We start from the raw sequence: 22,041 nt of genomic DNA on the forward strand, positions 1-22,041 counted from the left end.
GCCAGGTGTACGCCAAGGAACCGGAAGCTGCTCACTCTCTCCACAGCAGCGCCGTTGATGGTGATGGGGGTGTGTACTTCTCTGCACCTCCGGAAGTCCACTATCAACTCCTTTGTCTTTGCGACGTTGAGGGTGAGATGGTTGTCTTGACACCAGTGGGTCAGGGCGCTGACCTCCTCCCTGTAAGCCGTCTCATCACCGTTGGTGATAAGACCCACCACTGTAGTGTCGTCCGCAAACTTCACAATGATGTTGGAGCTGTTAGTGGCTGTGCAGTCGTAGGTGTAGAGTGAGTACAGGAGAGGGCTCAGTACACACCCCTGTGGAGCACCAGTGTTCAGTGTGATGGGGGATGAGGTGATGCTGCCCAGTCTGACCACCTGGCGTCTGTCAGACAGGAAGCTAAGGATCCAGCTGCAGAGGGAGCTGCTCAGTCCTAGATCCTGCAGTTTCCTGTCCAGCTTCGAGGGAACGATGGTATTGAATGCTGAGCTGTAATCTACAAACAGCATCCTCACATACGTGTCTCTCTTCTCCAGGTGTGACAGGGCAGTGTGTAGTGTCAGGGCTATGGCATCATCAGTGGACCTGTTGTGGCAGTATGCAAACTGTAGAGGGTCCAGTGAGTCGGGTAGTACAGAGCAGATGAAGTCCCTGACCAGCTTCTCGAAGCATTTGCTTACGATGGGGGTCAGGGCTACAGGTCGCCAGTCGTTCAATGAGGAGATGGTGGAGGATTTGGGTACAGGGACGATGGTGGCCATTTTGAAGCAGGCTGGGACTACAGACAGAGAGAGGGAAAGGTTGAAGATGTGCGTGAACACTCCAGCCAGCTGAGCCGCGCATGACCTGAGGACGCGGCCGGGAATCCCGTCCGGACCAGTAGCTTTGCGTGCGTTCACCTTCCTGAAGCACCTCCGCACATCCTCCTCAGACACAGTGTGCGCACTGACGTCATCCGCGGTGCGCACACTGTCCGGTCTCATGGTGTTCGCTGTGTCGAATCTAGCGTAGAATACGTTTAGATCCTCACACAGAGAGGCCGTGGTCTGCGGTGTGCTGGTTTTCCCTCTAAAGTCTGTGATCGTGTTTAGTCCCTGCCACATACTCCGAGGGTTGTCAAACTGTTGTTCCACCCTGTCCCTGTACTCACGTTTGGCTGCTTTGATCGTCTTCCGGAGTTGGTAATGTGCGTGTTTGTAGTCCGATGTGTTCGCGGAGGCAAAGGCGGTGTTCCGTGCCGCGCGAACATCTCCGTTAATCCAGGGTTTTTGATTTGGGAAGGATTTGACTGTTCTGGATGGGACGACATCTTCCACGCATTTCCTGATAAATCCACAGACTGAGTCTGTGTATTCATCAATGTCTCTGGCGGCCACGTGAAACATTTCCCAGTCCGCGTGATCAAAACAGTCCCGCAGCGCAGACTCCGATTGGTCCGTCCAACAGTGCACCGCCCTCCGGGTTGGAGCTTCCTGTTTCAGCTTCTGCCTGTAGGCGGGCAGGAGCAGGATGGAGCAGTGATCTGATTGGCCGAATGGGGCGCGGGGGAGGGCTTTGTACGCATCCCGGAAAGAGGTGTAACAGTGGTCGAGTTGCCGGTTTCCACGTGTGTTGAAAAGGATGTGTTGATGGAGTTTTGGTGAGACTTTCTTCAGGTTTCCCTTATTAAAGTCTCCGGCTGTGATAAACGCTGCCTCTGGGTGTGCGGTTTCCTCGCTGCTGATCGCGCTGTACAGTTCCCTGAGTGCACGGTCAGTGTCGGCTTGTGGGGGAATGTAAACAGCCGTAATAATCACTGCTGTAAATTCCCTCGGTAGCCAGAATGGCCGGCACTTAATCATCAGGTACTCCAGGTCCGGTGAGCAGAAGGATTTGACCGGGTGCACGTTCGCATAATCACACCAGCTGTTGTTGATCATGAAACACACACCACCGCCTCTGCTTTTCCCAGTAAGATCCTGTGAACTGTCCGCGCGATGCACAGAGAACCCCGGCAGTTGTATTGCGGAGTCCGGTACTTTGTCCGATAGCCAGGTTTCTGTGAGGCAGATCACGCAGCAGTCCCGCATCTCTCGCTGGAATGAGATCCGTGCCCGAAGCTCGCACAGCTTGTTCTCCAGAGACTGCATATTAGCCAGTAATAAACTGGGTAACGGTGGTCTGTCGAACCAGAACGCCAGATCTTCTCCCTCTGCGTCGGCGTTTGCGGCCTCCAGGGCCAGAGAACAAAGGCGTCTCAGGTGAGATGAATGGGGGGTCTGCAAACGGAGCGTCCGTGTTGCAAAACTTGAACTCCGGAAAGTTATAAGAAAGACCGTCTTTTATGTCCAGTAAGGTTTGTCGGTCGTACACAAGGAGACAAGTGCTGCTCGTGAAAAAATAAAGGAAAAGTAAAATTAAACACAGAAGAAAGCCGTTGCTTGGGGGAGCTCGCGACGAGGCTGCCATACTCGGCGCCATCTTGAAGCATCAAGCATCTGTTGAGTTGAAATCAGGTGACTGACTTCCTCATTGCAGAATATCTCTTTTCTTTGCCTTAAAAAACTCATGGGTTGCTTTTGCAGTTTGCTTTGGGTCATTATCCTTTTGCACTGTCTGATCGGTTTTGCAGCATTTGGCTGAATCTGAGCAGAGACCACTTCTATGGTCTATGGTCTTTCATGCGTTTTGGTGTTGCTGACCTGGTCAGTGTATTTATTTTTTAAAGACTGGACCAGATTGTTGTTTGGCCATTCCTAATTATTTTTGCTGTGTCTCTGGTAGGTTAATGTTGGTTTTTCCTTCAATTTTTCCTTCCTTCGTGTTTTCCGGACCTTATATTGAGAGTTCCGGTGACAAGCTTCAACACTCAGAATCAACTCCCAGCCTTTTATAAGCTTCATTTGTCATGAAATAACAAGGTAACAGGACTCACTCTGCAATTAAAAGGCTTGTCATTCAGTTGCCTAATTCCTCCTGAGCCTCTGAAAATGGGCAACGATGTATAAAATGGCTGTAATTGCTGAAGAGTTGATGCACAACTTTTGTTAAATCACTTCATTTAAAACTGAAAGTCAGAAACCCAATCACATCTTGACTGTTTGATTTCAAATCCACTGTGGTGGTGTACAGAAGCAAAAGTACAAAGATTATGTCACTGTGCAAAAACCTATGGAGCTGTTTGACCATGCGCTACATGATGGCTGACAGGTCAGGACAAACTGCAGCAAAGAAATCCAAATGTGAAAGAACTTGGCATTTTCAAAGTCTTCTAGCTCTATGTATGTTAATGTGTAAAAAAAAAACAAAAAAACAAGAGTGAACTAAACCAAACAAACTGGTTTAAAACAGAACAAAGTGGTTTCAGCTGCTCAGTACAGCTGGGGTGATCTGCTGATTTGGGTTATGAATCTCTGTGGCTAGTTTTTCACTTTTTACACACAGTCATTTGACCCATTATTAAGATAATGATCAGCAGGTAGTCAAAAATTATGGTTTCTCAGTCTAAATACCAATACTCATGTTGAAAAGCGCAGTGATTACAATCATTAAGCTCTTTATGCCGGTATCTCTAAATATTTATGTTGTCAAAAACTAATATGACACATGAGCAGGGCCATCGATACACTGGTGCATTGCTACAGCTTTAATAACTTCATTTATGAGATTCCTGTAAGTTCATAGCATCCAGTATCTGATGGGCTGTGAGCTTCAAGGGACTTTACAGTGACCTACATCTATATCAGTCACATCTCATTCTTTGTTTTGTTTTTTTAGGATTGCGAAAGAGTCCCTTTCTTGGAAACATTAATACTTCCACTATGTTTGTGTCTGTCAGGCAAAAGCAAATGTTCTCAGAGTGCTTGTGAGAACAGTCAGGATGAATCTCCTCTGCTTCAGAATAAAAAAGAACAAACGGCCGTCTTCATGAATGTCTTATAAAACACAGATTCCAGTGGTCATAAAAGCGACTCTGTTTCTGTGTGGCTTACAAGAAAATCTTCTTGAACTGTCTTCCAAGTAGCACACACTTTCTGCCAGTTTCTACGTGCTCTGTAAATGGTGGCACTTCTACTTTAAAATTAAGTGAAAATATCAAACCTGTTTTTTGGGGTTTTTTTCTATTTTAGACGAGGCTTTGTTTGAACGGTGTTACTAATTTAATCTGACAGCATCTACCCGCTAACCTCAGGATTATTTTTAGAATTAACTCTGTCACTTCTTTGTTTTGATGTTACTAAAATTATATGTGTGTGTGTGTGTGTGTGTGTGTGTGTGTGTGTGTGTGTGTGTGTGTGTGTTTAGGTGTGTGTGTGTAGGTGTGTGTAGGTGTGTGTGTATGTGTGTGTGTGTTTAGGTAGGTGTGTGTGTATGTGTGTGTGTGTTTAGGTGTGTGTGTGTGTGTAGGTGTGTGTGTGTGTGTGTTTAGGTGTGTGTGTGTGTGTGTGTGTGTGTAGGTGTGTGTGTATGTGTGTGTGTGTGTAGGTGTGTGTGTGTGTGTGTAGGTGTGTAGGTGTGTGTGTGTGTGTGTGTGTGTGTGTGTGTGTGTGTAGGTGTGTGTGTGTGTGTGTAGGTGTGTAGGTGTGTAGGTGTGTGTGTGTGTGTGTGTGTAGGTGTGTGTGCACTGTTGAACTCTTTATCTGCAGTGTGCATGCAAGAAGATGCTATCATCTGAGTGATAAACCAGGCTGCTGAACCGAGACACTGTTCTGCTACATCTGAATGGGACAGTGTTCACAGGGCTGCATCAAATGGCATTCATGTGTCTGCCATAATAATCATCATAACATGTCATTCAAGTGAATCACTCTGTTGGCTCACAGAGACTGATGAGGCGTTTTGATTGAGCTGTTTTGCTCGTTACTCCAGTGGGTAAACTGCGCCCTTAATGATAAAAGGGAGCAAGACGAGAGCGTGGCGTTGATAATGGGGTCAGTTTCTGCATTTGTCCTTTTTTTTAAAAACATTTTATGCGAGAAAAGCTGAGCTTGCAGATTTCCTTTTTTTTCTATTTTAATGGTCATACAGTCTGACGCATTCACAGCTGGAAGCTGCTGAGTTCAACCACAGTCCTCCACTGTTGTCCACTGACTAGTAACGTTCGACCAAGTTCTTCATTCAAGGGCACCTTGAGCACAGATAAGAGTGCCTCTCGTTTCCCTGTTCCGCCTCTGCTGATTCTCTCAGCTGGGATTCAAACTGGCACCCTTCCTGATACCAGCTTGCATTTCTAACCTGCTGGACCTCAAATGTGTGTGTGTAATCAAACAGTTAAGGCTCTACTGTAGGCACTCTACAGTATGGCATGTGTTATGCAGAGTTCCCGTTGGATGAGCATTAGATTTTACTTCTTTCTCACTGCCCCGAGCTTCCCATGTGTGTCATGCTGGGCTTCTATCAAGCAGAGAGACGTTTTTCACTGTATAATATTGTAAATGATTAAAAATAGCACAGGGAAGCATGGAAAGAGGGAGAGAGGGAGAGCTGGAACAGTGAATGGTGGGTGGAGTGGATGACTGAGAATAAGCTCTCTTCTATATGTATTTATAGACTCATTATTTGTTGCTTTTGAAGCTAAAACGTGCTTTCCCCTGTGAGTATATGCGTACAGAGTGCGACAGAGGAGATCACACACCGGACGCCCATTTTTTGTTAAATTCGACCGCGTCAATAACAACATTGGCCATTACATAATCTGGTATCTGCAGGGTTTGTGTGATAACCGTCTTGTTGCCTGACTGGCTTGATGCAAAGTGCTATTGGCAGAATTCCTCTACAGGTACGGGGTCTGACAACATAGCGTCCTTAGAGAACGGTGGGGGTGTTGGATCAAAGTGATGCAAACAGACAGGGTGTCATGGAATATGAAGCCTGGAAGGTGAAATTTAAGTGAAAAGAAAAAAAATGAGTGTACTGTGCGTGTTTGAGGGTGAGTACGCATGGGAGGAGGAGGTGGTGACGGTGGAGTACAAAGACAGTGATGGGAGACTCAGATGAGACTCAGGCACAAAAACCTGGTGAGGAGAATGTGAAATGCTGTGCAGAATGTAAACCAGTAAAGAGAGAAAAAAAACCCCACAGCTTTCTTAAAGAAAAATAAGGGGGCGGGGGGACAAAAGCTGATGTCCTGATCACGCAGCAAATGCATTTCTTGTATGTTCCGAATGGATTTCTCCTGGCAGGGCTTGTGCAGTCAGGCAATCCAGGACATATTAGAAAATGATTAAATCATGCAGATGCTGGCCCCCGTAAAAAGCAGACTAAGTCATATGAGTTCTTGCTGGGTCAAGTTTTCTTTCTCAGAGCCTGGAAGGAGGCTTAAGCCCAGCAGGACAATGTGGCACCTACTAAGACTGAAATAATCCAGTCACACTGAAACAGAAAAAAAGGAGTCACAGAGCAATTTTCCCATGATTGTTGCTAATAATGTTACGAGAGCATTAACCAACCCACACCAGCAGCAAACTAACATCTACCTCCTTCTCTTTCACCGCACGTCCAGTTTGCGCAAAAGCCTCGCACCAGCCCTTACTCCTCATCATTAACTCTACCATCATGCACTGTTGAACTCCTCTCTCACTCACTAACAACAAAAAGCTGCAGCAAACAAGCCAGACAAGGTTGGCAACACAAACAATGATCCCCACAATCCCAGCACTGGAACCAGAGCCCATGCACATATCTGCTGCCTAATTAGATCTGCGTGTGATCTAATGTTTGAGTTTAAATCCTTATGAGAGGCGCAAAAGCTCTCTGGTGTGAAATCTGTACGAAGTAGATCTGCTTAATTTAGTAAAAAACATATAAAGTATTTTACATGTTTCAGGACACGCGGGAGGATTACGGTAAAAGGAGCAGTCAGTTCTGAAGTCATCAAGTGTAAAGCAGCCCCAGGGCGCGCTGGCAGGCGCTCCTTTATTTCCGTGTCTTGGCCGACAGGAGGGACATTAACTAATCTATACCTGCAAGTTAAGTGCCTGGTGAGTAAAAGGAGCAGATCTTTATCCTCTCCCACTCAATGTTCACTTATTCAGCTTGGGAAAACTATAAATTAACTGCAAAGTCGCAGCCTGCCCTCTGTTACGTGTCTCTGGTTTATCTGCGTTTTTTACCTGCTGAAACTTTCCGCCGTAGCGTGCCGTGCCGATGCTTATCACAGCCATCACCACAGAAACTAACAAACCCAGCAAGCAGCTCTGGCTTCTACACCATCAGCCGATTATCAGCCAAATATGGGCCTTAACTAAACAGGCAGTATTTGCATTAGTTCATGGTTTTCTTCAAATGATAACGATCTGTGAAATGAACATGTGTTAGAGTTTGTATTGTTGATTGTCATTTATGCTTAGAAATATTTACTTATATATGCTTAGAGTTTTGTAATTAGTTGTAGATTGGTAGAGGTTTTGATCCTTGATAGTCTGCAAACTTTGTGTGTATTAGACAGCACTTTGGGAGCATGAGAGGTCATACCGTGTCTTATTATTTTATGGTAGGATTAACGTAGTTGCGTCTGTTCTAGTCTAAGTGCTCTTTGTTTAGATGAACTGCAGGACTTCCTCACCGTGTTATCTAGGATGAACCATCTAGGGTGAGGGGGAGGCTACCCTCTTCCTGACCAAGGATGTTTGACCCTTTGATCAGCAGTCCACACACACACACACACACACACACACACACACACACACACACACAGGCAAGGTACTCTTTGTTTGTATGTAGACGTCATATGTTAATGAACTTATGCATATTCATGTAACCTCAATAAAAGGACAGTGTATGGGAGAACGGACGAGAGCTACTGGGGTCAAGCGAAGGAACGGCGCTCTGTCCGGTTCTCTCCCGTGCACGAGTACCATGAAGAACTTTGCCTATTTGTGTCTTGCTTAGCAGTGTAATTATATTGTCTTCAACGTTCCAGCGGATGGGTTCAAGCTACAAACCTAACAACATGCGAGAAGGTATTAAATTCACGACAAATATTTAATTTAATATGAGCAGCATGGAGGATGTGAATGACTAACATGTTTATTTTCATAAGATATAATCTGATTACATCTTGGCAAAAGATATAAAATACCTCTTATGTCAAGGACTTGGGAGCACACGTAGTCTCTGATCTTTCAAGTTATTATGGCTCTTTTAATAACTAAAACTAAGAAGCCCACTTGACATCTGCTTTGCTCTTCAAAGACCATGAAATCTCTGACAGATAAAAGTGAAACTTCAGAGATTCCCTCCATACATGTTTGGGATTTAAAGTACATTTTCACAAAAATCAGACACTTTTAATGGTAAGCATACTGAATGTTCAATAATTGTGTTTACCTTACTGTTCAGGTAAGTAATCACTACCCTGTAGGTAAGTAGTCACTAAACAAGAAGCGATGTGGTGGTTTACTGCTTGTGTGGTTTAGTTTGTTTTTCCATCTATCCAGCAGCAATGCTTTTTAATTTTCTCTTGATGATCAGCCACCCTGTTTAGTGTTCTTACAGAGCAGTAATACGTTACACTAATGCTATTACAAGCACAATATCCTAAGGCAACTACTTCACATTAAAAGCTTTCATAAACCAACTTTCTGGTGAGATAATCTTTAGTCTTTTAGTAATGTGAACTAAAAACTTTTATTACTGAAACAAGGAGTTCACAGTACTTTGCTTGAAAATGTTTCCTATTTGAACATACAGTTTCTATGATAAAACATTAGATGATGAGTTAGTAGGGAGCAAAACAATGTGTGGACCCAGCAGCATATGAACGGCTTAACTTCCTAGCCACAGTTGAACGTTTTCCTAGATTCTGTCCCTCAGTGACTGTGGGTGAAACTGAAACTGTGTAAGCCAAAAGGGGCTGAGCAGGGTTTGCAAAGAGGCAGCCTTGTCATCAGAGGTGGGAACACATGATACAAGCAACCGATATCGATAGTCTACTGCTGCTGGGAGTGGATGCATTATGCAGTGTGGCTGTACAATGCCTGGACTCTTTGCAGGCACATCTTTTCAGTTTTTTGAACTCAACATCTAGATTTTTACACATCAAGGTTTTTTTTAGCCTGGCTGTGTTTGGTCATGCAGAGAATGTGTAGCTAGCTACTAGGGGTGGGGGAAAAAATCGATACTGTGTAGTATTGTGATATTTTGTTTGCTAATAATGTATCGATACAGGGACAGCAGAAATCGATATTTTGTTACAAAAAAGGTTTTTGTGCTCTGACTTCAGAGCATGCTGATCCTTTTTCTGAGCAAGAATCCTGACATTCCTTCACTGTCCAAATGTGTTTAACTTTTTTTTTGGCAGCAATAAACATGAGTTTACTTATTTTAATTTAAGACATGTTTTATTTTAATTAAGTTTAAAACTTTTTTATTTAATGTAAAATTATATTTTGTTTTAATTTACTTTCAAATTCTTCAGTTGCTGAAGGGGCTGCATAGTTTTCATAAATTGCATAGTTCAGAATAGCTATAATTGTACCAGATGGTTGCATTCAGTTAAGTTGGACTAGACTGTAATACAAACCGTTCAAGTTTGTCAACAATAAAACTGACTGAAATGAGAGAAAGACTGAGTGTGAGACTTTGATATTAGATAAAATGAATATTGATAAAGTTTACCTTTATGTACAGAATCTGAATATCGCAGAATATTTTTAAAAAATTGCAATAATATCGTATCGTGTGTTAAGTATTGTGATAATATCGTATCATGGCATGTTTGGTGATTCCCACCTCTAGTAGCTACAGAATGTACAGTAAATAATAACCACAGCTATTCAAGCAGGAGGTGGTGCAGATGGTTCCAAAGCACAGCATGAAATGAGAAGATGAGTCATGCTGAGGATGTCTGAACTTTATGGAAAGAAAATCTTAAGATAGGAAATTAAAACTTTACAAAGAATTAAAATATAAGTTAACACACACACACATACATAATCAGCTGTTGAGTGTACACCTGTGTGAACAGAAACCTTTTGAGCCTGTTTATAAATGTATGCACGGATGTAACTAACCTTAAGTCAGCAGGCAGTTTGTTCCAAGGAACAGGACCATAGTGAGTGAAAGCCCCCTCAGCACACTTAGATTTAATTCTGAGAACTGTTAAAAGAGCTGCACCTGATGACCTGAGAAGTCTAGTTGGATTATAGACACAGAGCAAGTCAGAGATGTGTTGGGGGGGGAGAGCCAGTGTGAGCCAAACTGACTTCAGTACTAAGAAAGTATGTTCAAGTGGAATATCTTCAAAGCCGAAGTTGTCCCACTGATGAGGTGGACAATCCAACAAATAGAGTGTTGCAGTAGTCTAATCACCCTTGAAGGCATAGACCAATTTTTCAGTTTGAGATAAGAATTTTCAAACTTTTTATAGATTGTTTACGTGGTTTTTACGAGAGATACTGTCGAAAATGATGCCAGGTTATCTGACATCCTTACTGTGTATCAGAAAAAGAGATATTAAATATGAAACAACTTTTTGGACTTTTCGGACCAACAATATACAAAAGGAATGTGCAAATGATTTCATTAACTTTCTTCTTAAATATCAAGTTAAACAGAAGACAGTTGTTATTCCTCAGTGTAATCGTACAGAGATTTGTGCAGCCCCAGTAAAGCTAGGCATAAAAGACTTCAGCTTCTCATAAAACAAGTGTTTCAAATGGCTTTAGCTCTGATGAAAGCAAAACAGGAAGCTGCGAAATCAACATCTACTGTATACCATCTACAGAAGGGGATGATCTCTTTATTAAGCTCCACAGTGATGAGCCAATTTAGAATCTCCCGACAAAGCCCACGGATATTTAGAAACCTAAAACATTCATTTTCATTTGAGGAAATTGCAAATACCCCTAATTCTGCATAATTCCTGGAAATATTCATTACACTGAGACCAATAACACTGTAACAGATACTCAAGGGGTAATAAACGATCAGAAATAACATTCTGCGGGCACGCGGCCAAGTCACGCAACGCTGAAAAAGGATAAACACTACGTCACACTCCAACACAGACAGCCCTGCTCCAATGTGGAGCTCTTTGGTTTATTATGCAGCAGCACATCCCAGCACACCAAGATATCTGTACACTTCTCACTTCAGACTGTGAACGGTACAGTAGTAAATCACCGTCTTAACTTGCCTGTTTTGCTGAGCTTGTTGTTATGTCTTGAGATCAGTATGAAAACACTGGGACATAAATGACACCTTTGAGAACTAACCCTACACTTATCTTTTATTTCCATTCACAAACTCAAGAAGCTGCTTACTAAAAACACATGATGCCGCTCTGAGGCAACGAGGTCTGCTCTATTTCCACTGTTCCATTATGCTTAAAACTTTGGGTATGAACCCATTTTCACAGAATGCCAAACCAGCTCATTGTCTTTTGTAAAAATAAAAAAATGTACATGGCTCGTCTTCAAAAACTGAGGAGAAGCCCTGAGTCTTGTGCCACATTATTTAGGAAGGAAAGGAACTGCATGGCACAGCGTCAAGTTTTTGTTTTTGTTCTTATAAAGAAAAAGCAACATAAAAACCATCACAGATTATATTCCATGAGCTAATGTTCCACTTTTGTGAGAATCTGCCAAAAATGTCATTTGAGACCCTTCCTTGTTGCCATTATTTATTTTCCTGTTCAGAATTTCCTTCATCTACTGGAAAACAGGTACAGTTAAGATGATTTATTGGCATTGAGTAGAGCTCACAGCATTGATTCTGCATCCAGCCACGCAGCTCAAAGCGCTCACCATGTGTTGCTGGCTTCACGTTCTCTCACGCTCTGGCCATTTCATGCGCTGACGGAGGGTTTGGCCATGCAGAGGCAGCAGTCCTGCTGCTGCCTGCAATATGTGACAGCATTGCCTGCCAGGTTCTCCACTGAGTATATTTCATTACTTGTTATTTAATTTATCGCCCTGATGCGCAGTTTCTAACAACATTTAGTTTGTGCCATAGAAAAAATAATTCCCACTTATCTATCTATCTATCTATCTATCTATATATATATATATATATGGAGAGAGAGAGAGAGAGAGAGAGAGAGAGAGAGAGAGAGAGAGAGAGAGAGAGAGAGATATTAAAGCACTTTCCTAAGAGTGGTCAGTAGAATATGTGGTCATACAATCATTTCTGATTCAAATTCCCACAGATAAGGTCCGATAACAAAAATTCTGATTAAAGTATGACTGCAAAAGCTTTTGTCTGAATCAATATGTCTGCCAATTTGCACACAATTTGCCAATGGGCTTTGAACATAAAATTGAAAGCAGCTTAAGTTAGTCATGCACGTCTTTGAAAGTTGAATGGAAAAGTAGCAAAGGGGCTTCGGAGGCATGAACTTTGGGGAACCACGTCACTAGCTTCCAGAGGCCTTGTTTGCATTCATGGGAAGGATTTGCGAAGCGCAATTAAGCTGATGATCCTTCCTCTAACTTCCTCTGGAGATTCACATGTCAGACTTTTCTTAGAGGAGGGACGACGGATGGAAAACGGAAAACATAGCTGAAACATATGGATCATTCAAGCTGGTGTGCAACATTAAAGCTTTGAAGCGACATAAATCAGCCGCATGCTTGGTCGAATTCCTGCAAGTTCATTATGACCTCCTTACATGCAATTAGCTGTAATTAATGGAGCAACTTCAAAAGATGCTGTTTCCTAAATTTATCTCCTCTCTTGTCTCGCACTTTGTCCCACATATCATGCAGCAGAGAGGCTTACAAAATCGCACAGATGTATTTTCAGCCTGAGAGACTAAATCCACCTCAGAACGACTGTGTTGTGAGCAGCTCTAATCCAGCTGTAGCAGAGGGTTCTGCGCGCTTTCTCAAAGTAAGGAGAGCCTGTATATCCTTGTACATCCCATAGGGTCTTCCCGGCGGTCTCGATCCACATGATGGAAATCTATTCTGACCCTAACATTTCTGCAGTACGCGGAATTGTAATGTCAGGGGTGTGTTTAGCAAATCACCCAACTACAGCCTCCAAATGATGACAACCTTGGTACGCGTAGCTGCCAGCTAATGCGCGCAGACCTGAGCATGACAGGAGCCTCTTGGGTTTTCTCAGCAGCGCTCTGTCCTCCGACTATTAAATTATGAGCGTTTTACCACCTCCGCTGAGCAAGGCAAACACCGCTGTGTCAATCTCCTTCAAACTCGGGGGCGCACAATTTAATCCTCAGCCGAAATCATAATTGTATTACTGGTCGATCGTGTATATAAAAAGCCCACGCATATATGACAAAAGTTCCATCATCGGACTGGTAATATCATAACATTTTGGCTGATAGTATCGTTTATTAAACTGAGTTAAATATGGCTGGAATAACGGCGATAAAGGAGAAGCCTGGGAAGCATTAGTGCGAGCAGTTCTGGGTGATGGGCATTCCCCGTCGCTTCACACTGTCAATAATCGCTATAATGTTTCTCTCCGCTTCGCTCTCCTCAGAGGCTGCTTAGCTGACGCGTACTTGACAGTAAATCATAAATCATAAATCATATCAGCTCCAAAAGTAGGCTATGGCGAGTTGATGTGTGTGACTATTTGGTACAACTGGCCTCTGTAATGAATAAATATCAAAGCAAAAATACTGATGTCAGTAATACAAGTGGGGGTAAAGAAGAAAAACATGGATTGTGTCTTTAGCCTGCTGTGCGACAAGCTTGTCGCGAGCGGAAGCATCTTTACGCTTGCTCGGATTTCTAATTATCAGCTCGCTGGTAAAACAAACAAAACCAAAAAAAGAAAATGACAACCGTTAAAATCGCAAAACAAAACGACACGTTTCTGTCACTTAAAATAATTTAGTGGCTATAAACAAAACAATAACACACTTGGAAACGAGCTGTAATTAATAAGCACGTATTTTCAGCTAAAACTGTTATCGTTGTCACTTTGCAAATTAGAGTCAACCAGAGTTTTTGTTTCGCTTTATTTTATTTTCTCCCCAAACCTAGCTGAGTAATCAGGCGCGCGCCGCTCTGGCGCCTCGCGCGCATACTTTCCCCGGGCTCACCTGCGTTCCTGAGCTTTTTGTTCCGATAAACGGAGAAGATGACCAGGAGGTTGCCCAGGATGTCAACGACCGTAGTGAAGATGAGGAAACACCCCAAAGTTGTGGCAACCCACGGCGGGCGGTTCAGGACGGTGTCAGCGGGGTCTGGTAAGGAGCTGTTCAGGTGAGACCCATTCATAACCATTGTACAGCTACAGTCGCCGAACTTTCTCAACTGAGCCAAATTCACCCTGCACTCCTAGAGCCCGGGTCTCGGAGTCGTTGCTGCTGCTGGTGGGATCCTATAACCTCCCGCGGGGTTCATCTTCATCCCCTCCACGCGCCGCTGTTGCTCCTTCTTCTTGCTCTTCTTCTTTCTCCTCACCGCCAAAGTGAGCTCCGCCCAGCTCTGGCAGCCTCCCCCTCTCTTTGGTCGCCTCGGTGTCACTTCTGCGCCCGTGTGCCATTCACTTTGTCGGTACGCATGTGTGACATGAAGCCGCCACTTCAAACCATCGCAGCATGTGACCAAACAGTTCGCAGAGGGCGCTTTTATTTCGAGGGAGAAATGCTGTCGCTCCGTGGTCGAGCAGTGAAAGAGCAACTCCACGGCTAAGGAAGCGTCCTAGTTATCGAGCGAGTTCCTTCATGCCTTTGCGGTCGCTCGCTGGTTTTATCTCGGGAAGCCATTCATGATTATTTTTGAAGAATCATTCATATTACCAGGATCTCTTTCAGAAAAATCACTACTTTTTCCGTGAATGCTCAAGTGCACTGGATTTAAAGTGTTTAATGTATCCAAAATGTAGATTTCCCATAATGCTTCTTATTTTTGTAAAATCTGTAAATACTTACACACGATTGTAATTCAGTGAATTAATATAAAATAGTATAACACAGACACTGCAGGCAGTAATCCCTCTCTCTGTTTGTATTATGTTAGATCATACATACTGATTGCCCCTGGCGTCCACGCTCATCTATAGTTTGAGAGAGTGCCGGCTTTCTATACAAAGAGTAGCAATTATGCTATTGTTTGTTAATGATGTTGAAAATAAGTGGGTCAACCCCGTTCCAAACACACAAGCACGCCCTAGTACCTTTTCATGAGCCATCTCATTAAAAAAGGGTTGTCAGAGTAGTAATAATAATAGTAAACATAAATAAAAATATTTGTTTTTGATTTTGAGGATATTTAAGGGATGTGTTAAAAAAACACGCACATTCATAGTCTTGTTGCTCACTGTTGATTTTTCAGTATGATGTACAGCAGAGAGAAAGGGTTCATCAGGAGCCACAGAACAAATCTGCAACTTTTCGGATAATCTATTAATGTTTTGGGGGACATTTCAAGTAGAAAGACACAGCTTTATAAAACTTATTAAAATATAAAATTGTAATTTAAGTTGAATATATCAGGTTTTAGAGCAGGGGTGGGCAACTCCGGGCCTCGGGGGCGGTGTCCCTGCAGGTTTTAGATGTGTCCTTGAACCAACACAGCTGATTTAAATGGCTAAATTAGCTCCTCAACATGTCCTGAAGTTCTCTAATCATGTGATTCAGGTGTGTTGACCCAAGGTGAGATCTAAAACCTGCAGGACACCGGCCCTCGGGGCCTGGAGTTGCCCACCCCTGTTTTAGAGTCAAAGTCAAGCAAAGTAAGACATCTGAGATTTTGTTTCTGACGTTTTCTCTATTGATTTGACTGCCTAATTAAGAAAATAAAAGCAGATTAATCGATAGCACCACAAGAACCCCCTGTTAAATTTTACTCTTCATACTCTTCATCCTCACAGTTTTTTTTTCTCCTGCTCTCATATTTCGCCTGGACACTTTAAATGCAGGCTGCCGTGTGTCTTTCAAAGGCCTGATTAATGGAACTCTGCCGAGATGGTCGCCTGGTTTAACCAGATGGCCAACTCTATAAAGAGTCCTGGGCCGTGTTCCAGAAAGAAAGTCAAGCAAACTCAGAGTTTAATACTAAACTCTGAGTTGGAGTTAAATCTGGGGTGGAAAACATTAAGTTTTTAGTCCCAGAAAATCTGATCACAGTAGGTTCAGTCAACTCTGAGCATGCTCATCCTGAGTTAAGTGCATGAGTAGAGAAACAAACTCGTGATGCCATTCCCTGATTCACTGTGGCAGCTGATAAATGAATAGCACAGCCTCCATTTTAATCCAAGGGGACCGATTAATATAAAAGCATGTCAGTTTGGACGAGTCAGTCATCATTTACCCACCCTGAAGTTTCTTTAACAGATGCTGGAATCCTTCCAGATTTTGCCTTTGAATATTAACTGTAATTAACACGGGAACATATTTTAGCACAAAAATGCGGTCCAGACGCATCCGTGACATCTGCAGCCTGGATTCCAAACTTTACATCAAACTGCATTTAATATGGCTTTACCAACCGTGACTGACTACAGCATGGAGAGTACAGTAGTTCAGTAATGCATAATGAATGTTTGAGTGGAGAGGAACTGTCTGACAACCTGACAGCTACCCTAATGCCCACAGAGTCACAGATTTAGAACAATGTAGCATTTAGGTTTTTATCTAAACTGATAAAAAGCCCATAATGCACACTTCTCACTGTCTCCGTCCTTATATTGGCAACTGAGAACATGCTAATAACCAGGATTTCCTGTTTTTTAAAGACCTATTTGTGCGAATTAGTGGTCCTGCTTGTGCTTTGATATCAACTGTGAATGAGCAGCTGACTGATGGAATCAGAGGGAAACTCAGGGTTTGGTGAAGAAAACCTGACAATGAAATAGGTTAGGTTACCCGGGTAACTGTCTCAGACTTTAAGTTAACTCTCTTTCTGAGTTCCCTCTCTTGTCAGAGTTAACAAAATAAAAGTTTTCACTTTCTGGAATGGGCCTTCCATTTCACAATAAATTGATTCACTGTGCTGCTGAACAACTTTTTTCCCTACTTTTGTCTAGACTGTATCTCTCTCCCTTGAGTTTGTCACGGGTAGTTTCAATCAGTTTTAGACGTCTGCAGGATAAATGAAGCAAACAACCTGAACTTGTACTCAATCCGGACTACCACAGCAAAGTGTCTGAATTCATCTGTCGTCTGGTACGGTCATAGTGATCAACAAAAGGTAACTTTATTAACAAAAACAATATTTTTTTTAAAAACAGGAATCCCACCAAAGCAATAATAAAGACACACAGCAGCTGTGTGCTCCCACCACAGTGATGTTGAGGGACAGGCTGACCAACATGATGGGAAAAGGGAGGACTGGAAATACACAGAAAAGTAACTGAAAACAAGGTGGGGCAGTTGATCATGGAGGTAAAAGGACACAAAGCAAAAAGAGAAGCATAGATGACGTTATTACCAAAATAAAACAGGAAGCTACCATAGAGAAGCTCACACACGGGCAAACAGGGTGACAGGAGACACAAAGAAAACTTGACCATAGCTTTTATAGTTGAGGGATTATAGTTTTTGGATTTTCAAAAGGAAAAAAAATCCCACTGTAAAGTATTTGCAAAGTAGGCCTGTTGAGATTCTACAAAGCTCTGACCTATTTGGCTTTACAAAACCATGTGTGCATCCTGCTGTCATCACGAAACAGTCAGCTCAATGCATTTTTTTTTTAATCCCCATCTTTGCATCATTTTAAATCAGTCGGTTCATTGTGGCCTCAGGTTTGCTTTTATGTTGACAAGGCCAAAGTTATTCTTCACTATCCACCCATCATAAATATACCACGACTCGACAAGATTATGCCCCATCATAATACTGCACTGGCTTTTGCACTCTTCCTTTATCCTCCATCCTCATTTATCATTCTAAAATACAAACAACTCATTATTATCAATTATTTGTGATTGGTGTTCATTCAGAACCCATTCATTATCTCTCCCCATTTGTCTCAATATTACATTTTAGGTCAGCTTATTCTTCATGCCGAGCAACATTACAGAAATCCCTGTTGTACATCAGAACAGAGCGAAGGGAGGAAGAAAAGAAGCGGCAAAGAGTGATTTTGAATAATTAGAGCAGTTAGTGAGATAAAGAAGCATACAGTAAGAAACAGTAAAGGGGAAAAGGGGAACGGGGAGGTGGGGAGAGATGAAGGACTGGCTCTTTGTGTGTCACTTTGCTGATGATAAAAGAAGCTTCAAATGCATTAGTAGAACAAGTGAAAACAGCATGAAAGCTCTTACTTTGAACTGACTGCTTCATAGCTGGAGAAAGTATTGCTCTGTTTTGCTGAAAGTTACCAAAGTTTTTTTTTTGATTTGCTCTATCCTGGCCATTTGTGGCCACTTCACTTTTCTTTTTTCAACCATTTTCGTTATGTTAATGCAAATGGAATGAAACTTCCCTAAGGTGTGTATTTTTTTCAGATTTTTTAATTTTCAAATCAGCTCCTTAATAATGTCAATAATATTCACTATACACCAAATTGTTCCTCTTGACTCTATCGTGGCCATTTTTGGCCAATTGTAACCCATTATAACCACCTTTTTGATTCCTTGTTATTGACAGTACTATATCATGCGATTTAGGTAAAATTGCTTTCATTCTAAACTCAACACATGAAAAATGTAGTTTTTAATGTTTTTTACCAAATTACATCATTTACCCATTTTTGGCCAAGCAAGCGATTTCATGTAATATTCCGAGTTCCTAGTAGCAGCCTTTGATGGCCTACCACACTCCAATGGACCAAAATAATGAAACAATTTTGACATAGGTTTGATCTTAAGGATCTAATAGTTTGTGTTTGTGCATGGCATTGCAGCACAAACATGTATTTGCAAGATGGACTGGAATAAATAATGACGCATCAAACATTACATAGGCTGCAGTGAATTTCTGTGGATGCAGGTTATTGAGCTTTGAGGTTCCCAGTCAAACGTAGCTTTGAAGCACATGTTAAAAGCACTTTTACTCTTATATTTTTCATAAAAAGATACCATGCCCAAAATATTAACTCTAGAAACAAAAACAAAAACAAAACAAAAAAACCCAATCACAGGACATTTTGCAGAGTTCAAACCTGCAGCTGCAGCACAAACAACAACAAACACTGTTTGTAAACGTGTCCTGGAGTTTATGCAGGTGCAGACAGAGCTACTGCTGTAAGTCAGCCTAACAGCTTCCAGATCATTTATTCTGACTATATGGCAAGAAGGTCATCACTGCTTCAAGCACTGTCTATATGATCTGGACAGAGAGCAAAGACAGCAAGCAGTCCTCTGCCCTTGAAGAAAATACATCTGCCCAAGATGAAGAAACTTCCTCTCCAGAAGATGAGGGGACAATCTCCAAAGAGGCTGACTGCATCACCACTGATGATGAGTACTAGCCAGGGCCTGAATCCTCTTCTTTGGGGGAGGATTGGGGTTGGGGGGGGCATGGAGGTGGAGGCCGAGCAGCTGATGGAAAAGAACAAAGGAGCATTTTCTGAGACCGAGGAGCCGGCGACTGATTGGATCCCTCATGAAAGGAAAACCATGTGGGTCCCACCACTGAAGAGAGACTGCTCTACAATCCAGTACCCACTGGTATCATACCAGGGGTCACCCTGTATGCAGTTCCCTGCATACAGAGTGACTTTTTTATAACAAAGGAGATCTTTTAGCTGCTGTGCACCCTTACAAACCTGCACGGGAGGCGAAGGTGTGAGGATTAGAGGATGAAGTGGAGATGTGAGCCTAAACCAGAATAAAGCAATACATAGCACGTTGGATGACAACACTGGAAGTTCTCAGGAAGTAAAAAAAGGCATGGGGTTCAGACTCCAACTGACGGAGGAGCTCCGAGGACAACGTCTTTCCTTCGGGCACCTTGGCAGAGGAACGCCTCAGATGAAAACTGGCACAGGGGAAACAACCCAGAGCTTCCTCCCCAGCTCCTCCAGTTGCAACAGAGGAAGATTTTGTTGTCTGTCTTTGGCTTCACCAAAACTACCACGGCGATATCCCACATGCCAAAGCAACGGAGGAATGTGCTTCTTTTGACAGCAACACACAAGGAACCAGCAGTCAGTGATGGGGAATAAAGGATGCGTGAAAGCAAGAAGCAATCCTGGACTACAATAGGCACAAATATTGCTTGGATAACTTAGAGAGGATGTTGGCACCTCGAGTTGTAGAAGGAAAACTAACTGATGGCTGCTGGCTCTTTTCTCCAATCTCCTGGATGTCTTGGGAAACGATGTCTTTGTCCGGCCGGAACAACCTCACTGAAGTGGGGGAGTCCTCTACAACCTACAGATGAAGAGTGATCCTGGGAGAGCTGGGACACATGCTGGTGACCTCAACAACTGCAAGACACCCATGTCCCTTATTCTCAGCCACTTCTGCCACTGATCTCAAGATACAGTAGTCTGAACCAGAGTGTGACCCACACCCCACCAACAAAATGAGAAGAAGGTGCAAAAGCCAGCGCCCCCCCCCCCCCCCCCAAAAAAAAAGTAAAAATAAAAAAATAAATAAATCATTGTTACAGTTACTGACCTGCAATGATGATAAAAAGAAATATTAGGTTTCATCATTCATATGCTAAAAATGTGAACTTTATTACTATTACTATACTTTATTACTATTTTTACTATAATAATACATAATCTGACTGGTATTCAAGAGTTTTGATATCTGAATTTGAATTATATTTTGGCTTTCATGACTAGGAGCAGTGCTAATTTAAAAAATCAAGTCAATGAAAGTAGAAAAATGTTTTAATATATATTAATTTTATAGTATTTTGTAAACATAAAGAGGGGGTGGCCATTTTTGGCCACGAACAAGCTGAGAGGGAGTTTTTTTGTTTTTCTGTTACTGCACAAAAGAACACAGATGCATAAAACTCATTGATACTGTTAATTATTGCTATACATCTAACCTCCACCATGGTTAGAAAATAAATCAGATGGCATGTTTTATTTGGAAAAAAATTGAGGTTTTATGATTTTTTCCATTTACGAGTTCCTAGGATTATGTGATCTAACTGGTATTTAAAGGGTTAAAATTCTGAATTTGAATGAAATTTTGATTTTCATGAACAGCACTGATGCTAATCTAAAAAAATCAAGTCAAAAAAAGTGGAATATTTTCTTAATATAGCATATTTAATATTTGATAGCATTTCGTAAACGTAAACAACGGGTGGCCATTTTTGGACACGAACAAGCTGAGAGGGAGTTTTTATGTTTTTGCTCTCTCTGCACAAAAATAACAATGCATTATAATCAACGTTGATGTGAATCAATTACATGCCCCAGACTCTACTATTAATAATACAAGAAATTTCAGTAGCAATGCAATTATATAAAATTGCGAGATTTTGAGGTTGTCTTCCAGCTAGTGCAATGGACAAACAAACTGGTGTTTAAAGGGTTAAAATGTAAAAAGTAATAACTATTTTATATTTATGAAAAGAACTGAAGTTAGTTAAAAGCTTTATGCAGAAAAAATGGCAAAAAAACCCATAAAAATAATGAAAAATTGCAGACCTAATCTTTTGGTGGCCACTTTTGGCCACGAACAAGCTGAAAGGGTATCAACAAGCCCAGAGGGTTAAGTCTGATCTGTTAGTCTCTAAAGTTAGACTCATTTCCACTCAATGCAAGTCAGGAGTTTTGGGAGTCCTTAACCACCCTCTTATTTTATGTGATGATCTCATTGAGCAGGCTTACAGCAATCTCGGCTTTACACAATTATTTTTTTATCTTCTCCAAACATTTTTCTCTAAGGACAAATCCACAAGGACACTGCTGTGATTGTGCATACATTAATCCCTTTTCAAAAGAAGATAAAGCCTCGTTTTTTGGACTTTTTTGTTGAAACAGCACAAGTTTCTGGGTTTTGGGTGGGTCTTTCAGGCACACTGCCACCTACCTCATACACTGACTGCAGAATATGATACTAATACACTTTTTTTTTCTATGAAGAAGAAGAAGAAGAAATAGGAGGCATATTTTTGGTTATGTAGGACATCACACAACCTAAGTCTGCAACCCACCCTTAGCAGGAACCAATTGCTCTTTCAATTTAGAATTTAAATAAAGAAACTGGCTAACCTAATCCACC

At 42.1% G+C, this 22,041-nt stretch overlaps 1 protein-coding gene across 2 annotated transcripts in view; it reads right to left on the minus strand.

Moving 5' to 3' along the window:
- The window catches only part of mtnr1aa (melatonin receptor 1A a), a 61,161-nt gene extending 46,636 nt beyond the window's left edge, over positions 1-14,525 (minus strand). Inside the window, exon 1 of one of the 2 annotated variants that reach the window (XM_085458927.1) lies at positions 14,000-14,525. In XM_085458927.1, coding sequence (XP_085315053.1) covers positions 14,000-14,183 — 184 coding nt within the window. In that variant the 5' untranslated portion in view covers positions 14,184-14,525. The remainder of the gene's footprint in view (positions 1-13,999) is intronic. The other variant, XM_085458928.1, reaches the window with a different exon arrangement.
- Positions 14,526-22,041: the final 7,516 nt, after the last annotated feature.

Source organism: Copadichromis virginalis, linkage group LG6 (assembly GCF_057382275.1).
Source record: "Copadichromis virginalis isolate Kocher_CV1m ecotype Utaka linkage group LG6, C_Virginalis_male_GT1.1, whole genome shotgun sequence".
In the NCBI taxonomy this organism is placed as follows: domain Eukaryota; kingdom Metazoa; phylum Chordata; class Actinopteri; order Cichliformes; family Cichlidae; genus Copadichromis; species Copadichromis virginalis.